The sequence below is a fragment of the Coregonus lavaretus genome, assembly GCF_964263955.1.
Source record: "Coregonus lavaretus genome assembly, contig: SUPER_35_unloc_6, whole genome shotgun sequence".
Taxonomy (NCBI): domain Eukaryota; kingdom Metazoa; phylum Chordata; class Actinopteri; order Salmoniformes; family Salmonidae; genus Coregonus; species Coregonus lavaretus.
In genome coordinates this window covers 328,410-352,062 of record NW_028167176.1, presented here as the reverse complement: position 1 = coordinate 352,062, position 23,653 = coordinate 328,410, and the positions used below count along the sequence as shown (strand labels likewise).

At 43.2% G+C, this 23,653-nt stretch overlaps 1 protein-coding gene across 1 annotated transcript; it reads right to left on the bottom strand.

The window, feature by feature from the left end:
• Nucleotides 1–9,314: 9,314 nt before the first annotated feature.
• Nucleotides 9,315–13,675, bottom strand: LOC311110494 (uncharacterized protein). Its single transcript, XM_084189054.1, has 3 exons — nt 13,652–13,675; nt 10,832–10,904; nt 9,315–10,716 (listed from the first exon to the last, which is right to left on the bottom strand). The coding sequence occupies exons 1-3, from the start codon at nt 13,655–13,657 to the stop codon at nt 9,539–9,541; spliced, it is 1,257 nt and encodes a 418-aa protein (XP_084045180.1). The 5' UTR covers nt 13,658–13,675; the 3' UTR covers nt 9,315–9,538.
• Nucleotides 13,676–23,653: the final 9,978 nt, after the last annotated feature.

Below are 23,653 nucleotides of genomic sequence, written 5' to 3'. Positions count from 1 at the left end.
TCCTCTTACAACTAGGGCCAGGAGTTTTTCCCTGGTCTGGTCACGTGGTGAGGAAAAACTCCTGCCCCTGCCTATCATTATGTCGGGTGGAGTAGTATGAAGTTGCCCCTAGATGATGTAATTGGGTCAGTGTTGGATTTTTTTTCTTCCACTAATGGTTAAGGTTAGGATTGGGGGAGAGGAAGCTGATCCTAGATCTGTACCTAGGGGAAACTTCACCCTGGAACACTCAGGGCAGCCCAACATCCAGTGGCCTGCTGCCAGTGTGGACGAGGAGGTGCTTCTTCATGTGGCCTGACTGGGTGAAGGACTTCCCACAGTAGACACATTGAAACGGTTTCTCTCCAGTGTGCACCCTCTCATGCATCTTCAGCTGGTGGCTGTGGGAGAAGCAGTGGGTGCAGCCGTGTGGTTTCTCCCCCGTGTGCACCTGCATGTGCCTCCTTAGGTACTCCGGCTGGGGGAAAGGCTTACCGCAGAGGCTGCACTGGAGCTGCCTCTTGGCCCAGCGAGATGTTAGCTGTTGCAGTTGCTTTTCCCTGTCATTGGGGAACCTGTTGGAGAGTAATCCTTGGGGATGAAAAGTGTCCCCCTGACACTCAAAACGCAGAGCGAGGGAGAACTGTAGGATCGAGGTCCAAGTTGCCAGATTTCAATGGACAGTCTTTTGAAATATTGCAACTTGGACCTCAATCCTACAGTTCTCCCTCGCTCTGCGTTTTGAGTGTCGGGGACACTTCTCTGTCTGTCCAGACTCTATTCCCCCTCTTCGACAGTAGATTTGGTCTAAAAAGAGGAGGGAGGAATTAAGTCAACAGGCATGAGTCCTACAAAGCTCTCAAACAAATACAGGTGTATTATAACTCAGCTATTACTAGGCTATGTTATTGATCCAATGGCTTGAATTAAGTTGTTAATTTACTGACTCAACTCATGGACACATCATCTGAAGCTTCTTGGACTGCATTAATTTCCTGTACTTTTGAAAGGAAAATGTCCTTCCCTTCCAACCTCCTGATTTAATTTGGAAGCAATGTGAGAATATGTATTTAGGGTCAATATATATTTAGGGTCAATTTATTAGGCCAGTTTATTAGGTACACCCACACAGTACCGGGTTAAACCCCCCTTTCCCTCCAGAACAGCCGGAATTCTTCGGGTCATAGATTCTACAAGTCGGAAACGTTCCACAGGGATGTTGGTCCATGCTGACGTGATGGCATCACACAGTTGCTTCAGATTGGACGGCGATACACCACCGCCACCAGCCTGTACCATTGACACCAGGCAGGATGGGCCCAATGACTATGCTGCTTATGCCAAATCCTGACACTGCCATCAGCATGACGCAACAGGAAACGGGATTCGTCGGACCAGGCAATGCTTTTCCACTCCTCAATTGTCCAGTGTTGTTGATTGCGTGCCCACTGGAGCCGCTTCTTCTTGTTTTTAGCTGATAGGAGTGGAACCCGCTGTGGTAGTCTGCTGCAAAAGGACCAACGAGTTGTGCGTTCCGAGATGCTGTTCTGCACACCACTGTTGTACTGCGCCATTATTTGTCTATTTGTGGCCCGCCTGTTAGCTTGCACGATTCTTGCCATTCTCCTTCGACCTCTCTCATCAACGAGCTGTTTTCGCACACAGGACTGCCTCTGACAGAATGTTTTTTGTTTGTCGCACCATTCTCTGGAAACCCTAGACACTGTCGTGCGTGAAAAGCAACAGGAGGTTCACTCGTTTTGGTCACTCGTTTTTCCCTTTCAAACATTTAATCGAACAGTAACTGAATACCTCGATGCCTGTCTGCCTGCTTTATATAGCAAGCCCCGGGCCACGTGACTCAGTCTGTAGGAACAATCAATTTTCGTGAACGGGGTGGTGTGCCTAATAAACTGGCCGGTGAGTGTATATTTAGGGTCAATATATATTTAGGTTCAATCTATATAAAGGGTTAATCTATATAGGGCCAATCTACACTCAGGTTCGTAAGTATTTGGACAATGACGCAATTTGCATCATTTTTGCTCTATACGCCACCACAATGGATTTGAAAGGAAACAATCAAGATGTGCTTTAAGTGTAGACTTTCATCTTTAATGTAAGGGTTTTGTCAAAATTATTGTATGAACTGTGTAGGAATTACAATCATTTTTATACATAGCCCCCCAATTTTAGGGGCTCAAAAGTAATTGGACAAACTAACATAATCATAAATTAAATTGTGAGCTTTAATACATGGTTGCAAATCCTTTGCAGTCAATGACTGTATGAAGTCTGGATCTATAGACATCACCAGATGCTGGGTTTCTTCCCTGGTGATGCTCTGCCTTTACTGCAGCTGTCTTCAGTTCCTGCTTGTTCTTGGGGTGTTTTGCCTTCAGTTTTGCCTTCAGCAAGTGAAATGCATGCTCAATGGGATTCAGGTCAGGTGATTGACTTGGCCATTGCAGATCATTCCACTTCTTTGCCTTAAAGTACTGGGTTGCTTTCGCAGAATGCTTTGGGTCATTGTCCATCTGCACTGTGAAGCACCGTCCAATGAGTTTGGAAGCATTTGGCTGAATCTGAGCAGGTAATATAGCCCTAAACACTTCATAATTCATCCTGCTGCTTTTGTCAGCAGTCACATCATCAATAAATACAAGGGAATCCGTTCCATTGGCAGCCATACATGCCCACGCCATAACACTACCTCCACCATGCTTCACAGATGAGGTGGTATGCTTTGGATCATGAGCAGTTCCTTCCCTTCTCATCATTCGGGTACAAGTTGATCTTTGTCTCATCTGTCCATATGATGTTGTTCCAGAACTGTACAGGCTTTTTTTTTTTGACGTTTTTTGGCAAACGCTAATCTGGTCTTCCTGTTTTTGAGGCTTACCAATGGTTTACATCTTGTGGTAAACCCTCTGTATTTACTCTGGTGAAGTCTTCTCTTGATTGTTGACTTTGACACAGATACGCCTACCTCCTGGAGGGTGTTCTTGATCTTGCCAACTGTTGTGAAGGGGTTTTTCTTCACCAGGGAAATAATGATTCTGTCATCCACCACAGTTATTTTCCGTGGTCTTCCAGGCCTTTTGGTGTTCCTGAGCTCACCAGTGCATTCTTTCTTTTTAAGAATGCACCAAATAGTTGATTTGGCCACACCTAATGTTTTTGCTCTCGCACTTATGGGTTTTTGATTTTTCAGCCTAATGATGGCTTGCTTCACTGGCAGTGACAGCTCTTTGGACTTCAAATTGAGGGTTAACAGCAACAGATTCCAAATGCAAATGCCACACTTGAAATCAACTCTAGACCTTTTATCTGCTTACTTGTAAATTAACTAACGAGGGAATAACACACACCTGGCCATGGAACAGCTGAGCAGCCAAATGTCCAATTACTTTTGGTCCCTTAAAAAGGGGCTGACCACATATAAGAAGTGCTGTAATTCCTACACAGTTCACCTGATTTGGATGTAAATACCCTCAAATTAAAGCTGAAAGTCTGCACTTTCAGCTCATATTCATTATTTAATTTAAATGCCAATATGCTGTGGTAGACAGCTAAAATAATAATAACTTGGTCAATGTCCAAATATTTATGGACCTGACTGTATATAGGATCAATCTATATATAGGGTCAATCTATACAGAACAAAAATATAAACACAACATTCAACAATTTCAAAGATTTTACTGAGTTACAGTTCATATAAGGAAATCAGTCAATTGAAATAAATAAATTAGGCCCTAATCTATGGATTTCACATGACTGGGAATACAGATATGCATCTGTTGGTCACAGAACCTTTTAAAAAAAAGGTAGGGGCGTGGATTAGAAAACCAGTCAGTATCTGGTGTTGCCACCATTTGCCTCATGCAGCGCAACACATCTCCTTCGCATAGAGTAGATCAGGCTGTTGATTGTGGCCTGTGGAATGTTGTCCCGCTCCGCTTCAATGGCTGTGAGAAGTTGCTGGATATTGGCGGGAACTGGAACACAATGTCAAGCCCTAGCATCCCAAACATGCTCAATGGGTGACATGGTGAGTATGCAGACCATGGAAGAACTAGGACATTTTCAGCTTCCAGGAATTGTGTACAGATCCTTGCGAAATGGGGCCATGCATTATCATGCTGAAATATGTGTGATGGAAAATGTTATCCTGTGAAGAGACAGCCTTGAAAATGTTAATCTTGTTTTAGTGTCATAAATAATCCTTGGTTCCTGCCTGTGCTTGGTAAAGATATGAGGGTGAGGGTGGGAGGGGTGCGACATGACCTCCTCCTTAGGACCATCTGGCAGAATGCCCAGAATATGTTCTATAAATTAAGATGGGAGACAGTGCCAGACACATGCCGGAACCAACCCTATGAACTATGCCAATGTAACGTGTCTGTAACCAGTATACAGTGGGGGAAAAAAGTATTTAGTCAGCCACCAATTGTGCAAGTTCTCCCACTTAAAAAGATGAGAGAGGCCTGTAATTTTCATCATAGGTACACGTCAACTATGACAGACAAATTGAGGAAAAAAAATCCAGAAAATCACATTGTAGGATTTTTAATGAATTTATTTGCAAATTATGGTGGAAAATAAGTATTTGGTCACCTACAAACAAGCAAGATTTCTGGCTCTCACAGACCTGTAACTTATTCTTTAAGAGGCTCCTCTGTCCTCCACTCGTTACCTGTATTAATCGTACCTGTTTGAACTTGTTATCAGTATAAAAGACACCTATCCACAACCTCAAACAGTCACACTCCAAACTCCACTATGGCCAAGACCAAAGAGCTGTCAAAGGACACCAGAAACGAAATTGTAGACCTGCACCAGGCTGGGAAGACTGAATCTGCAATAGGTAAGCAGCTTGGTTTGAAGAAATCAACTGTGGGAGCAATTATTAGGAAATGGAAGACATACAAGACCACTGATAATCTCCCTCGATCTGGGGCTCCACGCAAGATCTCACCCCGTGGGGTCAAAATGATCACAAGAACGGTGAGCAAAAATCCCAGAACCACACGGGGGGACCTAGTGAATGACCTGCAGAGAGCTGGGACCAAAGTAACAAAGCCTACCATCAGTAACACACTACGCCGCCAGAGACTCAAATCCTGCAGTGCCAGACGTGTCCCCCTGCCCAAGCCAGTACATGTCCAGGCCCGTCTGAAGTTTGCTAGAGTGCATTTGGATGATCCAGAAGAGGATTGGGAGAATGTCATATGGTCAGATGAAACCAAAATAGAACTTTTTGGTAAAAACTCAACTCGTCGTGTTTGGAGGACAAAGAATGCTGAGTTGCATCCAAAGAACACCATACCTACTGTGAAGCATGGGGGTGGAAACATCATGCTTTGGGGTTGTTTTCTGCAAAGGGACCAGGACGACTGATCCGTGTAAAGGAAAGAATGAATGGGGCCATGTATTGTGAGATTTTGAGTGAAAACCTCCTTCCATCAGCAAGGGCATTGAAGATGAAACGTGGCTGGGTCTTTCAGCATGACAATGATCCCAAACACACCGCCCGGGCAACGAAGGAGTGGCTTCGTAAGAAGCATTTCAAGGTCCTGGAGTGGCCTAGCCAGTCTCCAGATCTCAACCCCATAGAAAATCTTTGGAGGGAGTTGAAGGTCCGTGTTGCCCAGTGACAGCCCCAAAACATCACTGCTCTAGAGGAGATCTGCATGGAGGAATGGGCCAAAATACCAGCAACAGTGTGTGAAAACCTTGTGAAGACTTACAGAAAACGTTTGACCTGTGTCATTGCCAACAAAGGTTATACAGTGAGCTCCATAATTCATTGGACAGTGACCATTGTTTTGTTATTTTGGTTCTGTACTCTAGCACTTTGAGTTTGAAAGGATACAATGAGCGTGAAGTGCAGACTGTCAGCTTTAATTTGAGGGTATTTTCATACATATCGGATGAACCGTTTAGAAATGACAGCACCTTTTGTACATGGTCCCCCCATTTTAAGGTACTACAAGTATTTGTTAAATTGGCTTCACAGATGTGTGTCGTTAGGCAGGTGTATTCATTTGTGTCATTAGTGAATGCAGGAGAGCTGTTGATGAATAGTAATGATTCTAGACTTTGCTATTGCCTTTGGAGGTTGTTATTGGGGTGTGACAACACGAGGAAGACAGCAGTGTCGATGCAAATGAAGTTGGCCGTCATAAGGCTCAGAAATGAAAATCAATCATTCAGGAACATTGCAAAAACCCTGGCCATGCCCAAGTCAACAGTTTTGTTCATCATTAACAAGAAAAAAACAACCGGTGAACTCAATTATGTCAAAAGACACGGTAGACAGAGGAAGACCACTGTAGTGGATGACCGGAGAATACTCTCTATGGTGAAGAAAAACCCCCTGATAACAGCCCAACAGATCAAAAACACTCTCCTGGATGCAGGTGTAGATGTGTCAAAGTCTACCATACGCAGAAGACTACACCAGCAGGACTACAGAGGGTACACTACAAGATGCAAACCACTGATAAGCCTGAAGAACAGAAAGGCAAGATTACAGTTTGCTAAAAAGCACCTAAAAGAGCCCCAAGAGTTCTGGAAAAAAGTATTGTGGACAGATGAGACAAAGATTAACATGTACCAGAGTGATGGAAAGACAAAAGTGTGGAGAAAAAAAAGAAATGCCCATGATCCAAAGCATACCACCTCATCCATGAAACATGGTGGAGGGGGTGTTATGGCTTGGGCCTGTATGGCTGCCAGTGGAACAGGCTCACTTGTCTTCATCGATGATGTGACTGCAGACAGAAGTAGAACAATGAATTCTGAAGTCTACAGAAATATTTTATCTGCTCAGATAAAACCAAATGCCTCCAAACTCATTGGACGGCACTTAATCATGCAACAAGACAATGACCCTAAACATACTGCTAGAGCAACAAATGGGTTTTTGATGGCCAAAAAGTGGAGAATCCTTGACTGGCCGAGTCAATCACCAGATCTGAATCCAATTGAACATGCATTTTACATGCTGAAGAGGAGACTTAAGGCAATAAGTCCCCGAAACAAGCAGGAACTGAAGATGGCTGCAGTACAGGCCTGGCAGAGCATCACCAGGGAAGATACCCAGCGTCTGGTGATGGCGATGCATCGCAGACTTCAAGCAGTCATTGCATGCAAAGGATATGCGACCAAATATTAACAATGATTACTTTATTCTACATTATGTTAAACTATCCAATGTTTTTTGATGCCCGAAAATGGGGGGGACTATGTACAAAAGCTTCTATAATTCGTAAACGGTTCATCCGATATGTATGAAAATACCCTCAAATTAAAGCTGACAGTCTGCACTTCACCCTCATTGTCATTGTATCCTTTCAAACTCAAAGTGCTAGAGTACAGAACCAAAATAACAAAAGAATGGTCACTGTCCAGTGAATTATGGAGCTCACTGTATAACAAAGTATTGAGAAACTTTAGTTATTGACCAAATACTTATTTTCCACCATAATTAGCAAATAAATTCATTAAAAATCCTACAATGTGATTTTCTGGATTTTTCTTTCTAATTTTGTCTGTCATAGTTGACGTGTACCTATGATGAAAATTACAGGCCTCTCACATATTTTTAAGTGGGAGAACTTGCACAATTGGTGACTGACTAAATACTTTTTTCCCCCACTGTATAAGAGATCTAACGGGACTGCCCCGAGAGAGCTCCTGATCAACATGTGTACTTGGTGTATTGAGTTGGTTGGAATCTATCCAGCGAGCTGATGATAAAGAATGATGGAGGCGGCTTATGGTAGAGAAATTAACATTAACTTCTCTGGCAACAGCTCTGGTGGATATTACTGAAGTCAGCATGCCAATTGCACACTCCCTGTGGTCCCTGGTTCACATTCCATGTTTCTGATTGGAGGACGACGACGTCAGATCCACTGACCTCCATAGCAGTGTGGATGTTGCAGTTGTTGCCTCTGGGGCCATTGGACTGAATGGCAGGGTCCTCTGTGATGGCTGCCGCCAGTTGTGTGGTTAGCTCTCTACTGCCCTCCACTGTTCTGGCTGGGTGGCTGGAAGCTATAGAAATGCATTTATAATTGTCTACATTTGTTTTTGCCACGTTTATTCTATTATGCACCTTAATGCATACTTTTAAATTATATTATGTGAGCTAAACATAAAAATGAAAAAATATAAAATCTTCTTTAAAGTATAATTTTTTTTTATTACTAATGTTACGGTCCCCACTACAACAACACAAATACATGTAATTTTATCGTTGAAACATAGAATTGAAACACTGTAGAATTCCATTCATTCCTATGGAAGACTGCTCCTACTGGGGAGTGCCAATATGGCCGACCGGTGGCTTCAAAGACTGTCAATGGCCAATACATAGCATCAGCAATCCAGGGTTTATATACATAATAGACGCAAAAACCTAGAAAAAGCATGTGTCCCATAGGCCTAAGATTCTTTACTTGTGCATTCGTATTCCATGTATTCCATTCTGGTTTGTTTCTGACAATCATTTGTCCTGTTCTGCTTTAAGCTTTAAGTGTTTGCGGTTCGGTTAGGTTCCGACATATTGTGCAAGTGTTTGTCATGTGCAAATTGCATCAGTATTGAAAGTACAAAACGGAAATACAAATGATATACAGACCAGCATACCAAAGATATTTATTCTATCTGTGAGCATACTGAAGCTCGGGTTGATAACACCTTCTTGTGGATATTTTGTATCAGATTACTTCTGACACAGAGACAAAATCAGCGGACAACAGGTCAAGTAAATTGAAATGAAGTTTGTTCAACATTCTGACTTGTAATGGGACTGTTCAGCAATGCTGAGCCTACATGTTAGAGACGAGTGCGTAATTATTTCACTCTCGGATTCTAAAAAGAGGCTATAATCTCACCAGACATTTGAATACGATCAGAACGGCAAGGGTTCCATGCTTGCAGTTGCCTTCTCTGTGTCACACTCCATCGTCAGGGGCTTCCTGTTCGGTTCATGGCGACCCTCCATTTCCACACGAAGAGCAGCGTAGCTTTCTTCCATTATTTGACACACTGCTCGTACGGCTGTTAATGGTAAAGTTTCCATAACGGAAGCTACACGCGCACGAAAAATGACTTAGTTGGACGTCTTTGTTATTATTTAGCTAGTAAACAAACTTTCCCGAGCAAGACCCTTTTCCGTGGTTAAACAATCTACTTCCGGAGACAATTTACCGTAAACACTGAGATCACAGAGTTGTCTTTGCAGAGATAAAGCTAAATGTATTACTCTCATCCTCTAAATTGGTTTATTTCTCAAAACTTTATCACAGAGAACCTTTTAACTTTAAGCATGTTCGTTGTGAAAATCTTAGTTTGCTTCACAAATACTGTATGAATTTATGCTATAAAAACGTTAACCTTTTTAGACAACAACAACCAACATGAACAAATATAACAATCTGCAGTCAAAAATAACAGGTAACAACCTTTAAGACAGAGCAATCATACACTTCATTCAATTTACAATAAATTCAGAAAACACAATCCCAAATCAACACAACACAACCTATAATTTACGTGCATGAACTGCCTGGTGTCTTATCAGATTGCTCAGAAAGGAGAAGTTCTTTCCACACTGGGTGCAGTGGAACAGTTTCTCACCCGTATGGACGCTCTGATGCACTTTTAGGTTGCTGGAATGAGAGAACTGTTTCCCGCATTGAGCGCATCTGAAAGGTTTCTCCCCTGTGTGTACTCTCTGGTGCCGCTTCAGGCTGCACAGCTGGCTGAACTGCTTCCCACACTGGGCGCACTCGTACGGTTTCTCCCCTGTGTGGACCCTCTGGTGCATCTTGAGCTGGCACTGATGAGGGTACTCCCTCCCGCAGAAGGTGCACCTGTAGGACCTCGCCCCCTCCTCCCCCACCCCTCTGTCCTGATGAGTCCCAGTCATGTCGCCCAGGTGGGTGTCGGGGGCGCTCCCAGGGAAATCCACCCAGGAGGGGTACTGCAGCTCTCCGGTTCCCGTGGCGAATGGAGCAGTGGCGGTGGTTGCGGGGTTCTGAAAGGTGCCAAGGCGGTTGTCGAAAGCGCCGTCCATGCCAATGGTGTAGAACAGATTCTCATGTGAGTTCTGTCGCGCTGCTGCCTGGACACCTGGGTGAGAATGATGATGATGAGTGTTACTCCAATGTCCTCCAAGAAGCATGGCATCTGCTTCACTATGTCCTCCTTGATGATGCCTGGGTTCCATGATGTCACCTTGTCCCCAGGAAGAGGGCGTGTCATCCCCACCCTCCCCCTCGTCAACAGGAAGGGGGTCGATAACTATGACCTCAGATTTGACCTCTGAACCGCCCTGGGAATTCTCGTGTTCACCCCTCACCATCTGAGGAAGTGGGGGAATGGGGTTCATCTTTGTGAGAGGCGAGGGGCTTCCTGAGACTGTCTCGGCAGCATAACTAGAACAAGATGGCCGCTCAGTCACTGTATCACTGCCTCTTTGCTTACGGGAGGTTCCAGGCAGATCGGTTGTTCTCTCGGGGTTCAGGCTGCACTTCTGTTTAGCAACAGGTCCTGGACCTGTGAGTTGGAGCGCCTGGCTCAGCCTCTCAGGCTCCGTGTCTGACCTGTTGACATTCACTATGATGTGTTTGGTTCTGAGCTGCTCAGTGAGCTCTGCTTGGTCTGTTTCTGGAGAGGTCTGTGTGTTTGGGTCTGTCATTATCTGGCCACTGTCAGTGCCTGAAGAGACAACAAAAGCATGATGGTCATATGCAGTCAAATAAAACAATGAGGTAGTCAATCAGTATGTCATTTTTCCTTACAGCCACCATTACAGCAATCCATTCAGCATTACCTGGCATCTCCCTCAGATCCTCTTCTTTCTTCCATGGCTGGAGGTCTCTCGCCCCTTCCACAGTAGATTTGGCCTGAAAAGAGGAGGGAGGAATTAAGTTGACAGGCATGAGCCTTACAAAGCTCTCAAACAAATACAGGTCTATTATAACTCAGCTATGACTAGGCTATATTATTGATCCAATGGATTGAATTAAGTTGTTAATTTACTGACTAAACTCATGGACACAGCAAATCTAAAGCTTCTCTGTCCTCAAAACATATAAAACTCAAATTGGACTTCAATAATTCACTGTACTTATAATAGGAAAACGTCCTTTCCTTCCAATATATTTAGGTCAATGTGAGAATATACACTACCAGTCAAAGGTTTGGACACACCTACTCATTCAAGGGTTTTTCTTTATTTTTACAATTTGTTACATTGTAGAATAATAGTGAAGACATCAAAACTATGAAATAACACATATGGAATCATATAGTAACCAAACAAGTGTTAAACAAATCAAAATATATTTGAGATTCTTCAAATAGCCACCCTTTGCCTTTGACAGCTTTGCACACTCTTGGCATTCTCTCAACCAGCTTCATGAGGTAGTCACCTGGAATGCATTTCAATTAACAGGTGTGCCTTCTTAAGTTAATTTGTGGAATTTCATTCCTTCTTAATGCGTTTGAGCCAATTAGTTGTGTTGTGACCAGGTGACATACAGAAGATAGCCCTATTTGGTAAAAGACCAAGTCCATATTATGGCAAGAACAGCTCAAATAAGCAAAGAGAAACGACAGTCCATCATTACTTTAAGACATGAAGGTCAGAGTAATACGGAAAATGTCAAGAACTTTTAAAGTTTCTTCAAGTGCAGTTGCAAAAACCATCAAGCACCATGATGAAACTGGCTTCCACAGCATTCTGTAGCGATGCGCCATCCCATCTGGTTTGCGCTTAGTGGGACTATCATTTGTTTTTCAACAGGACAATGACCCAACACACCTCCAGGCTGTGTAAGGGCTATTTTACCAAGAAGGAGAGTGATGGAGTCCTGCATCAGATGACCTGGCCTCCACAATCCCCTGACCTCAACCCAATTGAGATGGTTTGGGATGAGTCGGACTGCAGAGTGAAGGAAAAGCAGCCAACAAGTGCTCAGCATATGTGGGAACTCCTTCAAGATGAAGATGGTTAAGAGAATGCCAAGAGTGTGCAAAGCTGTCATCAAAGCAAAGGGTGGCTATTTGTAGAATCTTAAATATAAAATATATTTGGATTTGTTTAACACTTTTTTGGTTACTACATGACTCCATATGTGTTATTTGATAGTTTTGATGTCTTCGCTATTATTCTACAATGTAGAAAATAGTAAAAATAAAGAAAAACCCTTGAATGAGTAGGTGTGTCCAAACTTTTGACTGGTACTGTATATTTAGAGTCAAGAAGCACTATGAAATTATTTGAAAAATATTATTTATTGATGGAATTATAGAAATTGATAAACATGCAGCAATAGCCATTGGTCAAATTGGTACAAAAGAACAGTTTTTCACTCTCACAGTACAATTTCAGTATCTGCCATAACTTTAGAGAACCAACCATTATCAACCTTAACAGACAATGTGAGTGATCCTGTTGACACTAAAAGAGCCAAGGAGACAAAAAAACGTAACAGTCTTTGTAGATAATGTAAATATGAACCACGTTGTATTGTAGATGTATGAGACCAGGGCAAACATCCTGCAGACATATGACTACGTTAGAACTCATGATATTGCTATAACAGCATTTTTCAATAGGAATCTCTTGCTTCTGTGTCAGTTGTCAATGATGAAGCTTCTGATGTCTTTTCAGATTGCTGGAGTGGGAGAACCTGCGCCCGCACTGTGCACAACTGAAGGGCTTCTCGCCGGTGTGGACGTTCTGGTGCATTTGGAGATGGCTGGCGCCCTCAAAGCTCTTCTCACAGAAGGTGCAGGCAAACCCCCGCTTTCTGGTCTGGATGGCAGCGTGCTGCTGCAAGTCACTCCCGTGGACAAACTTCTTATGGCAGCTCGGGAAACCGTATGGTCGTTCTACGGTGCCTGGTCTAACGTGTGTGGCGAGATTACTCGAGTGACAGGAAGTTGTGGCGCTTGGTCTAAATTGGCTGACAGGAAGTTGGGTATGAGCTGGTTCTTGAGCTCCTCTTCCTGGTATTTCAGAATGTCTATGGAGGCTTGCCAACGAACACCAACTAGCTTTGTTAGCATCACCTGCATTTCCTGTGCCAAGATGCATGCCTGTATTTATCTCTGAGGGCCGGTAGCTGGGTGAAACCAATTGCATAGTGTTGTCTCTCATCGATTCGGGGTGAATCATTGGTGCGTTTCTGTTAAACACTCCCACTCCCTGCTTATGTCCAGTCCCATTGACCTGTGGTGTAGTACCTGTACCCACCTGACCCCACTCAAAATCTCTATCTGCCTGCTGCCCACTGGATACAGAGTCAATCACTATCACATGTTCTGATGAGGAATGGAACCTGTGGTTTTCTAACCTTACACTTCTCATTTCTATGGTAGAGCTAGTCTGCATTTCTGAGCCCACTGGGACACTCCCTAGGTCCATTACTTTAGTGTGAGCAGCAGAGGCACCATCATCAGTCACTACTACCTCTCTCCACACCTGGTTTAAAGAATCTCTTAGAAGATTGAGGCCCCCGTTCACGTCACACTTTGTGTCCAGACTCTGTCTCTCTGCTCTGGGTTCAAATCCTGTGTACTGCTGGGGTCCCTGGTTCACAGTCCCTGTTTCTGATTGGAGGAGGACGTCGTCAGATCCACTGACCTCCATAGCAGTGTTGATGTTGCCTCTGGGCTGGAGGGCGGGGTCCTCTGTGGTGGCTGCAGCCGGTTGGGTGGTTAGCTCTCTGCTGCCCTCCACTGTTCTGGCTGGGTGGCTGGACCTAGAGTCCTGGTCATCTGCTTCTCCCTCTTCCTTGATGATCAGCAGGTCTGGTTCCCCGTCCTCTGTCTCTGCTGACTGCTGATGGGGTTAAGTAGGAGAGATGAGTGAGTGAGACAGAGCATACACTATCTACTGAATGGAGATATGGGCATGACATGGGATTTAGTAAAATTCATAGTAGTTGCCTTGTTGTTATTGTGTTATAATCAGTGGAGTAGTGGAGGGTAAACTCCACCTTTAGTTTTTTGCTCAAACATTTACACACTTTTTGCGCAAAAAATATACTGAAAGTATAGGGAGTGTTACTTTACTCAACATGAACGACGATCACTGTTTACCCACCTATTTTTTACCACTACATCACTGGTTATAATGTGCTGGCATACACGTCTATACAGACATAACCTCATCCCCAGGCGGAAGTGTCTGGTGTCTGAGACTAAAACAGACATAGGTCTGTGACAGTTTGAAATCGGCTGTTAAAATTGGGACTTACAGTGAGGGAAAAAAGTATTTGATCCCCTGCTGATTTTGTACGTTTGCCCACTGACAAAGAAATGATCAGTCTAATTGTAATGGTGGGTTTATTTGAACAGTGAGAGACAGAATAACAACAACAAAATCCAGAAAAATGCATGTCAAAAATGTTATAAATTGATTTGCATTTTAATGAGGGAAATAAGTATTTGACCCCTCTGCAAAACATGACTTAGTACTTGTTGGCAAAACCCTTGTTGGCAATCAGAGGTCAGACGTTTCTTGTAGTTGGCCACCAGGTTTGCACACATCTCAGGAGGGATTTTGTCCCACTCCTCTTTGCAGATCTTCTCCAAGTCATTAAGGTTTCGAGGCTGACGTTTGGCAACTCGAACCTTCAGCTCCCTCCACAGATTTTCTATGGGATTAAGGTCTGGAGACTGGCTAGGCCTCTCCAGGACCTTAATGTGCTTCTTCTTGAGCCACTCCTTTGTTGCCTTGGCTGTGTGTTTTGGGTCATTGTCATGCTGGAATACCCATCCACGACCCATTTTCAATGCCCTGGCTGAGGGAAGGAGGTTCTCACCCAAGACGTGACGGTACATGGCCCCGTCCATCGTCCCTTTGATGCGTTGAAGTTGTCCTGTCCCCTTAGCAGAAAAACACCCCCAAAGCATAATGTTTCCACCTCCATGTTTGACGGTGGGGATGGTGTTCTTGGGGTCATAGGCAGCATTCCTCCTCCTCCAAACACGGCGAGTTGAGTTGATGCCAAAGAGCTCCATTTTGGTCTCATCTGACCACAACACTTTCACCCAGTTCTCCTCTGAATCATTCAGATGTTCATTGGCAAACTTCAGACGGGCATGTATATGTGCTTTCTTGAGCAGGGGGACCTTGCGGGCGCTGCAGGATTTCAATCCTTCACGGCGTAGTGTGTTACCAATTGTTTTCTTGGTGACTATGGTCCCAGCTGCCTTGAGATCATTGACAAGATCCTCCCGGTGTAGTTCTGGGCTGATTCCTCACCGTTCTCATGATCATTGCTACTCCACGAGGTGAGATCTTGCATGGAGCCCCAGGCCGAGGGAGATTGACAGTTATTTTGTGTTTCTTCCATTTCTTCCATTAATCACACCAACTGTTGTCACCTTCTCACCAAGCTGCTTGGCGATGGTCTTGTAGCCCATTCCAGCCTTGTGTAGGTCTACAATCTTGTCCCTGACATCCTTGGAGAGCTCTTTGGTCTTGGCCATGGTGGAGAGTTTGGAATCTGATTGATTGATTGCTTTTGTGGACAGGTGTCTTTTATACAGGTAACAAGCTGAGATTAGGAGCACTCCCTTTAAGAGTGTGCTCCTAATGTCAGCTCGTTACCTGCATAAAAGACACCTGGGAGCCAGAAATCTTTCTGATTGAGAGGGGGTCAAATACTTATTTCCCTCATTAAAATGCAAATCAATGTAAAAAAATTTGACATGCGATTTTCTGGATTTTTTTGTTTTTATTCTGTCTCTCACTGTTCAAATAAACCTACCATTAAAATTATAGACTGATCATTTCTTTGTCAGTGGGCAAACGTACAAAATCAGCAGGGGATCAAATACTTTTTTCCCTCACTGTACCTCATCACTACCTCATCACAAGAGACATCCTCTTGGTCCACGTCTATGGGCTGTCTGTCTCTTTGAATGCTGCTGTTCCCAAAACTCCTGTTGGAAAGTCTGGCTCTGCTTTGCCAAGTAGGTCCTGGAAATAAAGGGGGAGGTTAATTTGACCCCATCCATCAATGGTGTGTTACAAAGTACAAAGCAAGCATAATGCATTCATGACGTATGTTATGTGTCAATAGAGCTAGAAGGATCCTAGCATGATACATCCTCAAATCAAATGTAATTGGTCGCATACACATATTTTGCAGATGTTATCGCAGGTGCAGCGAAATGCTTATGTTTCTAGCTCCAACAGTGCAGTAATGCCTAACAATACAAAACAATACACACAAATCCAAAAAAGAAAAAGAAAGGAATTAAGAAATATCAGAACGACCAATGTCAGAGTCCGGAATAAATATATATGTATATAATGGTGTGTATAGACAACTTGTGTACAGCAGTATTTATATAGGATGAGCCTTGACTAGAATACTGTGTATATATATGAAGTGGTTAAAACAGTATGTAAACAGTATTAAAGTGACCAGTGTTCAATGATTATGTACATAGGGCAGCAATCTCTAAGGTGCTGGGTAGTATACCGGGTGTTAGCCAGCTAGTAACAGTGACTAAGTTCAGGGCAGGGCACTGGGCGGAGGCTGTCTAGTGGTGACAAGCTGTTTTTCAGTCTCTCGGTCCCAGCTTTGATGCACCCTTCTTCTAGATGGTAGTGGGTGAACAGGCCGTGGCTCGGGTGGCTGAGGTCCTTGATTATCTTGACCTTCCTGTGACACCGATGCTGTAGATGTCCTGGAAGGCAGGCAGTGTGCCCCCGGTGATGCATTGGGCTGACCGCACCACCCTCTAGAGAGCCCTGCGGTTGCAGACGGTGCAATTACAGTACCAGACTGTGATACAGGCCGAAAGGATGCTCTCAATGGTGCATCTGTAGGTTCATAAAGGTCTTAGGGGCCAAGTCGAATTTCTTCAGCTTCCTGAGGTGGAACGTCAATAATACAGCTAGGCCCTAACTGTATTGACATTACATGCATAATTAATGTATTATGCTTGCTTTGAACTTTGTAAAACACAATTGTTGTATGGGGTCAAATTGAAGATGAATTTAATTTAGGCTATGTGCACACTGTCAAATGTACCATCATCACCAACCTGTCGTTGCAGTCTCTCGATTGTTGTGTCTGTTCAGCAGGCGTATTCCATGGAAGCGGTTGTGGACGGACCCCTCTGAAAACTTTGTTCTTGTCGTAGTAAATATATAATGTTATAGCTTGGTCTGACTAAAATCTTGTGCATGACCCATCTTGTGTTGGGCCTTTGTATTTAATACAATGCACAAGAGACTTCTATCTTGTCGGCCTTATCAGCAGGTGGCTATGGACAACACCCACGCCATAGGTCTCTCAGTTCTTCCAACTCACGAGTTCTTGCTCTGAGGACACACACACACACACCCCCACACACACACACACATACACACACACACACACATCATCATTGTTAAACATACACACACACACACATACATACACACACACACACACACATCATCATTGTTAAACACACACGCACACACACACACACACACACATCATCATTGTTAAACACACACATGCACACACATACACACAAAAACCCCCTTCTCTTAGGCTGAACATCTGAAGACAGAGAACCCGACTCAGAGCCAATGCAACAGTGACACTAGCCTGGAGGTGACCTCGCCCAACTCATCAGGACCAATCAGAAGATCAGAACTACTAGAATCAACCTACTTCATTTTATTGTATAAAATGTCAGCACACAATGTTTAGGGGCTCGCTCTCTCAGATATCGCCCTACGAGATTGACGAACGGGTCCGTGCACGCTATTTACAGATATCTTTACCTCTGAATAAACTGCCTTATATTATACAATTATCCACCTTGTCCGAAAGTCTCTACTTGGTCTCCGTTCTCCAGTAAACTTGTGATCATCAACATTCTCTCAGCTCGAAAACTGGCGACCTGAAGTTCCATCAGTTTCATTTTCCTCCTGAGAAATTCGTTCTCCTTGTGGCTTTGGCAAATCTCCAGATGTACAACGGCGTAGCCATCGTCAACAATTTTGCAGATTTCGGCTACAGCCGCATTAGCTAGCACCTCCATGATTGAGGCTATCTGCCCCTGGAACTCGACCACGGAACCCGACATTGTCGCCCGACGCTTTTGGACCCTTTTCAATAAGTAAACAGTCTTTATGTTTTCTATATTATGATTGTCTACAGTTATCTAGCAAGCTATTAAAACAAATACAATCATATCATAAAGTAAACATGGATAGCTAGCTAGCTTTGTTTTTAGCTGGTGAGATAATTTTTCCTTTTCCTCATCATCACAGTAATATAATCATATGCTGAACTGTAGAGTTGAAAGTTGGACACCGCCACCTACTGTACAGGAGTGCTCCACAATAACAATGTTGTAGCTATGTAATAAACTATGGAGGACTAAAAGTGCCACAATTAAATAAATAAATACACCATTAAATAATTACTTAAATGTGTCATTAATTAATTAAAAATAGAATTAAATACATAAATGTGTTATTAAATGTGTCATTAATTAATTAAAATACCGATTCATTTTATGTAAAATACATATATAACTATTTCACTATTTACATTTACATTTCATGATCCTGCATTGCAGTGATTCATGAATTACTTAAAACTGTCAAACTGACCCATCAAAGTCAGTGGGCGGGGCTAACGCGAATCTAGTCTGATCCATTGCTTTGGTCTGAAGTAGAGTAGGCCAACCTGGATAGAGACAATGGAGGATCTCCGTGAACTTTCCAGGGAGTTGGTTAGAGACATTTTAAACTTAGCAGAGGATGTAGAAGCAGGACCTGCTGACATTATCCAGAATTGATTTGTCTTGGCTTGATGCAGAGGGTAACCAATCAGGCGTTAGGTTCCGCCTACCAACTTTTGATGGGTCAGTTTGACAGTTTTAAGTAATTCAGGAAGCACTCCAACGCAGGACCATGAAATGTAAATGTAAATAGTGAAATTATTATATATGTATTTTACATAAAATGAATCGGTATTTGAATTAATTAATGACACATTTAATAACACATTTATGTATTTAATTCTAATTTTAATTAATTAATGACACATTTAAGTAATTATTTAATGATTTAAGTAATTATTTAATGGTGTATTTATTTATTTAATTGTGGCACTTTTAGTCCTCCATAATAAACCAGCTGTTCTCTGGTGTAAACAATATTTCATTATATTTCTAAAATAAAATATTTAACTATTTGTAGTATCTCTAATACAAAATTAACGACAAACAGTTCATTGACTTAAAAAAAAAAGTAAATTACAACAGTATGACAGACTAGCCTACAATACATATATATGGATTCCATCCACATCTTTACAGCCTATCAGTCTGAAAGTCAATCTACAGTGTCTTGTTGACAGGCAAATGGAAATTAATTCTTAATTACTGTTCTTTGGTCCACCACTGCAGCAATACAAATTCATAAGGATGTTTAAAATCTTCACTTGTTATATCTTGTAAATTATCAATCCACTCTGGACCAAGCATCAAGCCAGTTGAACTAAATACACAACCCCTACATACAGAGGGTAGTGTTCAATGTGGAAACCATCCAAACTGTTAAAAACACATAGACCTAGTTTTCATATGAAAACCCCAGTAGTGTGGAGACATTCCTCTTACAACTAGGGCCAGGAGTTTTTCCCTGGTCTGGTCACGTGGTGAGGAAAAACTCCTGCCCCTGCCTATCATTATGTCGGGTGGAGTAGTATGAAGTTGCCCCTAGATGATGTAATTGGGTCAGTGTTGGATTTTTTTTCTTCCACTAATGGTTAAGGTTAGGATTGGGGGAGAGGAAGCTGATCCTAGATCTGTACCTAGGGGAAACTTCACCCTGGAACACTCAGGGCAGCCCAACGTCCTGTGGCCTGCTGCCAGTGTGGACGAGGAGGTGCTTCTTCATGTGGCCTGACTGGGTGAAGGACTTCCCACAGTAGACACATTGAAACGGTTTCTCTCCAGTGTGCACCCTCTCATGCATCTTCAGCTGGTGGCTGTGGGAGAAGCAGTGGGTGCAGCCGTGCGGTTTCTCCCCCGCGTGCACCTGCATGTGACTCCTTAGGTACTCCGGCTGGGGGAAAGGCTTACCGCAGAGGCTGCACTGGAGCTGCCTCTTGGCCCAGCGAGACTTTAGCTGTTGCAGTTGCTTTTCCATGTCTTTGGGGAACCTGTTGGAGAGTAATCCTTGGGGATGAAAAGTGTCCCCCTGACACTCAAAACGCAGAGCGAGGGAGAACTGTAGGATCGAGGTCCAAGTTGCTAGATTTCAATGGACAGTCTTTTGAAATATTGCAACTTGGACCTCAATCCTACAGTTCTCCCTCGCTCTGCGTTTTGAGTGTCGGGGACACTTCTCTGTCTGTCCAGACTCTATTCCCCCTCTTCGACAGTAGATTTGGTCTAAAAAGAGGAGGGAGGAATTAAGTCAACAGGCATGAGTCCTACAAAGCTCTCAAACAAATACAGGTGTATTATAACTCAGCTATTACTAGGCTATGTTATTGATCCAATGGCTTGAATTAAGTTGTTAATTTACTGACTCAACTCATGGACACAACATCTGAAGCTTCTTGGACTGCATTAATTTCCTGTACTTTTGAAAGGAAAATGTCCTTCCCTTCCAACCTCCTGATTTAATTTGGAAGCAATGTGAGAATATGTATTTAGGGTCAATATATATTTAGGGTCAATTTATTAGGCCAGTTTATTAGGTACACCCACACAGTACCGGGTTAAACCCCCCTTTCCCTCCAGAACAGCCGGAATTCTTCGGGTCATAGATTCTACAAGTCGGAAACGTTCCACAGGGATGTTGGTCCATGCTGACGTGATGGCATCACACAGTTGCTTCAGATTGGACGGCGATACACCACCGCCACCAGCCTGTACCATTGACACCAGGCAGGATGGGCCCAATGACTATGCTGCTTATGCCAAATCCTGACACTGCCATCAGCATGACGCAACAGGAAACGGGATTCGTCGGACCAGGCAATGCTTTTCCACTCCTCAATTGTCCAGTGTTGGTGATCGCGTGCCCACTGGAGCCGCTTCTTCTTGTTTTTAGCTGATAGGAGTGGAACCCGCTGTGGTAGTCTGCTGCAAAAGGACCAACGAGTTGTGCGTTCCGAGATGCCGTTCTGCACACCACTGTTGTACTGCGCCATTATTTGTCTATTTGTGGCCCGCCTGTTAGCTTGCACGATTCTTGCCATTCTCCTTCGACCTCTCTCATCAACGAGCTGTTTTCGCACACAGGACTGCCTCTGACAGAATGTTTTTTGTTTGTCGCACCATTCTCTGGAAACCCTAGACACTGTCGTGCGTGAAAAGCAACAGGAGGTTCACTCGTTTTGATCACTCGTTTTTCCCTTTCATACATTTAATCGAACAGTAACTGAATACCTCGATGCCTGTCTGCCTGCTTTATATAGCAAGCCCCGGGCCACGTGACTCAGTCTGTAGGAACAATCAATTTTCGTGAACGGGGTGGTGTGCCTAATAAACTGGCCGGTGAGTGTATATTTAGGGTCAATATATATTTAGGTTCAATCTATATAAAGGGTTAATCTATATAGGGCCAATCTACACTCAGGTCCGTAAGTATTTGGACAATGACGCAATTTGCATAATTTTCGCTCTATACGCCACCACAATGGATTTGAAAGGAAACAATCAAGATGTGCTTTAAGTGTAGACTTTCATCTTTAATGTAAGGGTTTTGTCAAAATTATTGTATGAACTGTGTAGGAATTACAATTATTTTTATACATAGCCCCCCAATTTTAGGGGCTCAAAAGTAATTGGACAAACTAACATAATCATAAATTAAATTGTGAGCTTTAATACATGGTTGCAAATCCTTTGCAGTTAATGACTGTCTGAAGTCTGGAACCTATAGACATCACCAGATGCTGGGTTTCTTCCCTGGTGATGCTCTGCCTTTACTGCAGCTGTCTTCAGTCCCTGCTTGTTCTTGGGGTGTTTTGCCTTCAGCAAGTGAAATGCATGCTCAATGGGATTCAGGTCAGGTGATTGACTTGGCCATTGCAGATCATTCCACTTCTTTGCCTTAAAGAATTGGGTTGCTTTCGCAGAATGCTTTGGGTCATTGTCCATCTGCACTGTGAAGCACCGTCCAATGAGTTTGGAAGCATTTGGCTGAATCTGAGCAGGTAATATAGCCCTAAACACTTCATAATTCATCCTGCTGCTTTTGTCAGCAGTCACATCATCAATAAATACAAGGGAACCCGTTCCATTGGCAGCCATACATGCCCACGCCGTAACACTACCTCCACCATGCTTCACAGATGAGGTGGTATGCTTTGGATCATGAGCAGTTCCTTCCCTTCTCATCATTCGGGTACAAGTTGATCTTTGTCTCATCTGTCCATAGGATGTTGTTCCAGAACTGTACAGGCTTTTCTTTTTGACGTTTTTTGGCAAACGCTAATCTGGTCTTCCTGTTTTTGAGGCTTACCAATGGTTTACATCTTGTGGTAAACCCTCTGTATTTACTCTGGTGAAGTATTCTCTTGATTGTTGACTTTGACACAGATACGCCTACCTCCTGGAGGGTGTTCTTGATCTTGCCAACTGTTGTGAAGGGGTTTTTCTTCACCAGGGAAATAATGATTCTGTCATCCACCACAGTTATTTTCCGTGGTCTTCCAGGCCTTTTGGTGTTCCTGAGCTCACCAGTGCATTCTTTCTTTTTAAGAATGCACCAAATAGTTGATTTGGCCACACCTAATGTTTTTGCTCTCGCACTTATGGGTTTTTGATTTTTCAGCCTAATGATGGCTTGCTTCACTGGCAGTGACAGCTCTTTGGACTTCAAATTGAGGGTTAACAGCAACAGATTCCAAATGCAAATGCCACACTTGAAATCAACTCTAGACCTTTTATCTGCTTACTTGTAAATTAACTAACGAGGGAATAACACACACCTGGCCATGGAACAGCTGAGCAGCCAATTGTCCAATTACTTTTGGTCCCTTAAAAAGGGGCTGACCACATATAAGAAGTGCTGTAATTCCTACACAGTTCACCTGATTTGGATGTAAATACCCTCAAATTAAAGCTGAAAGTCTGCACTTTCAGCTCATATTCATTATTTAATTTAAATGCCAATATGCTGTGGTAGACAGCTAAAATAATAATAACTTGGTCAATGTCCAAATATTTATGGATCAATCTATATATAGGGTCAATCTATACAGAACAAAAATATAAACACAACATTCAACAATTTCAAAGATTTTACTGAGTTACAGTTCATATAAGGAAATCAGTCAATTGAAATAAATAAATTAGGCCCTAATCTATGGATTTCACATGACTGGGAATACAGATATGCATCTGTTGGTCACAGAACCTTTTTTTTAAAAGGTAGGGGCGTGGATTAGAAAACCAGTCAGTATCTGGTGTGGCCACCATTTGCCTCATGCAGCGCAACACATCTCCTTCGCATAGAGTAGATCAGGCTGTTGATTGTGGCCTGTGGAATGTTGTCCCGCTCCGCTTCAATGGCTATGCGAAGTTGCTGGATATTGGCGGGAACTGGAACACAATGTCAAGCCCTAGCATCCCAAACATGCTCAATGGGTGACATGGT

Bases quoted from the DNA above. Each gene is read 5' to 3' on its own strand.
- LOC311110494 (XM_084189054.1), bottom strand. The intron at 10,717-10,831 runs GTAATGCTGAAT...TTGTCTCTTCAG, and splicing joins GGATCTGAGGGAGATGCCAG to GCACTGACAGTGGCCAGATA.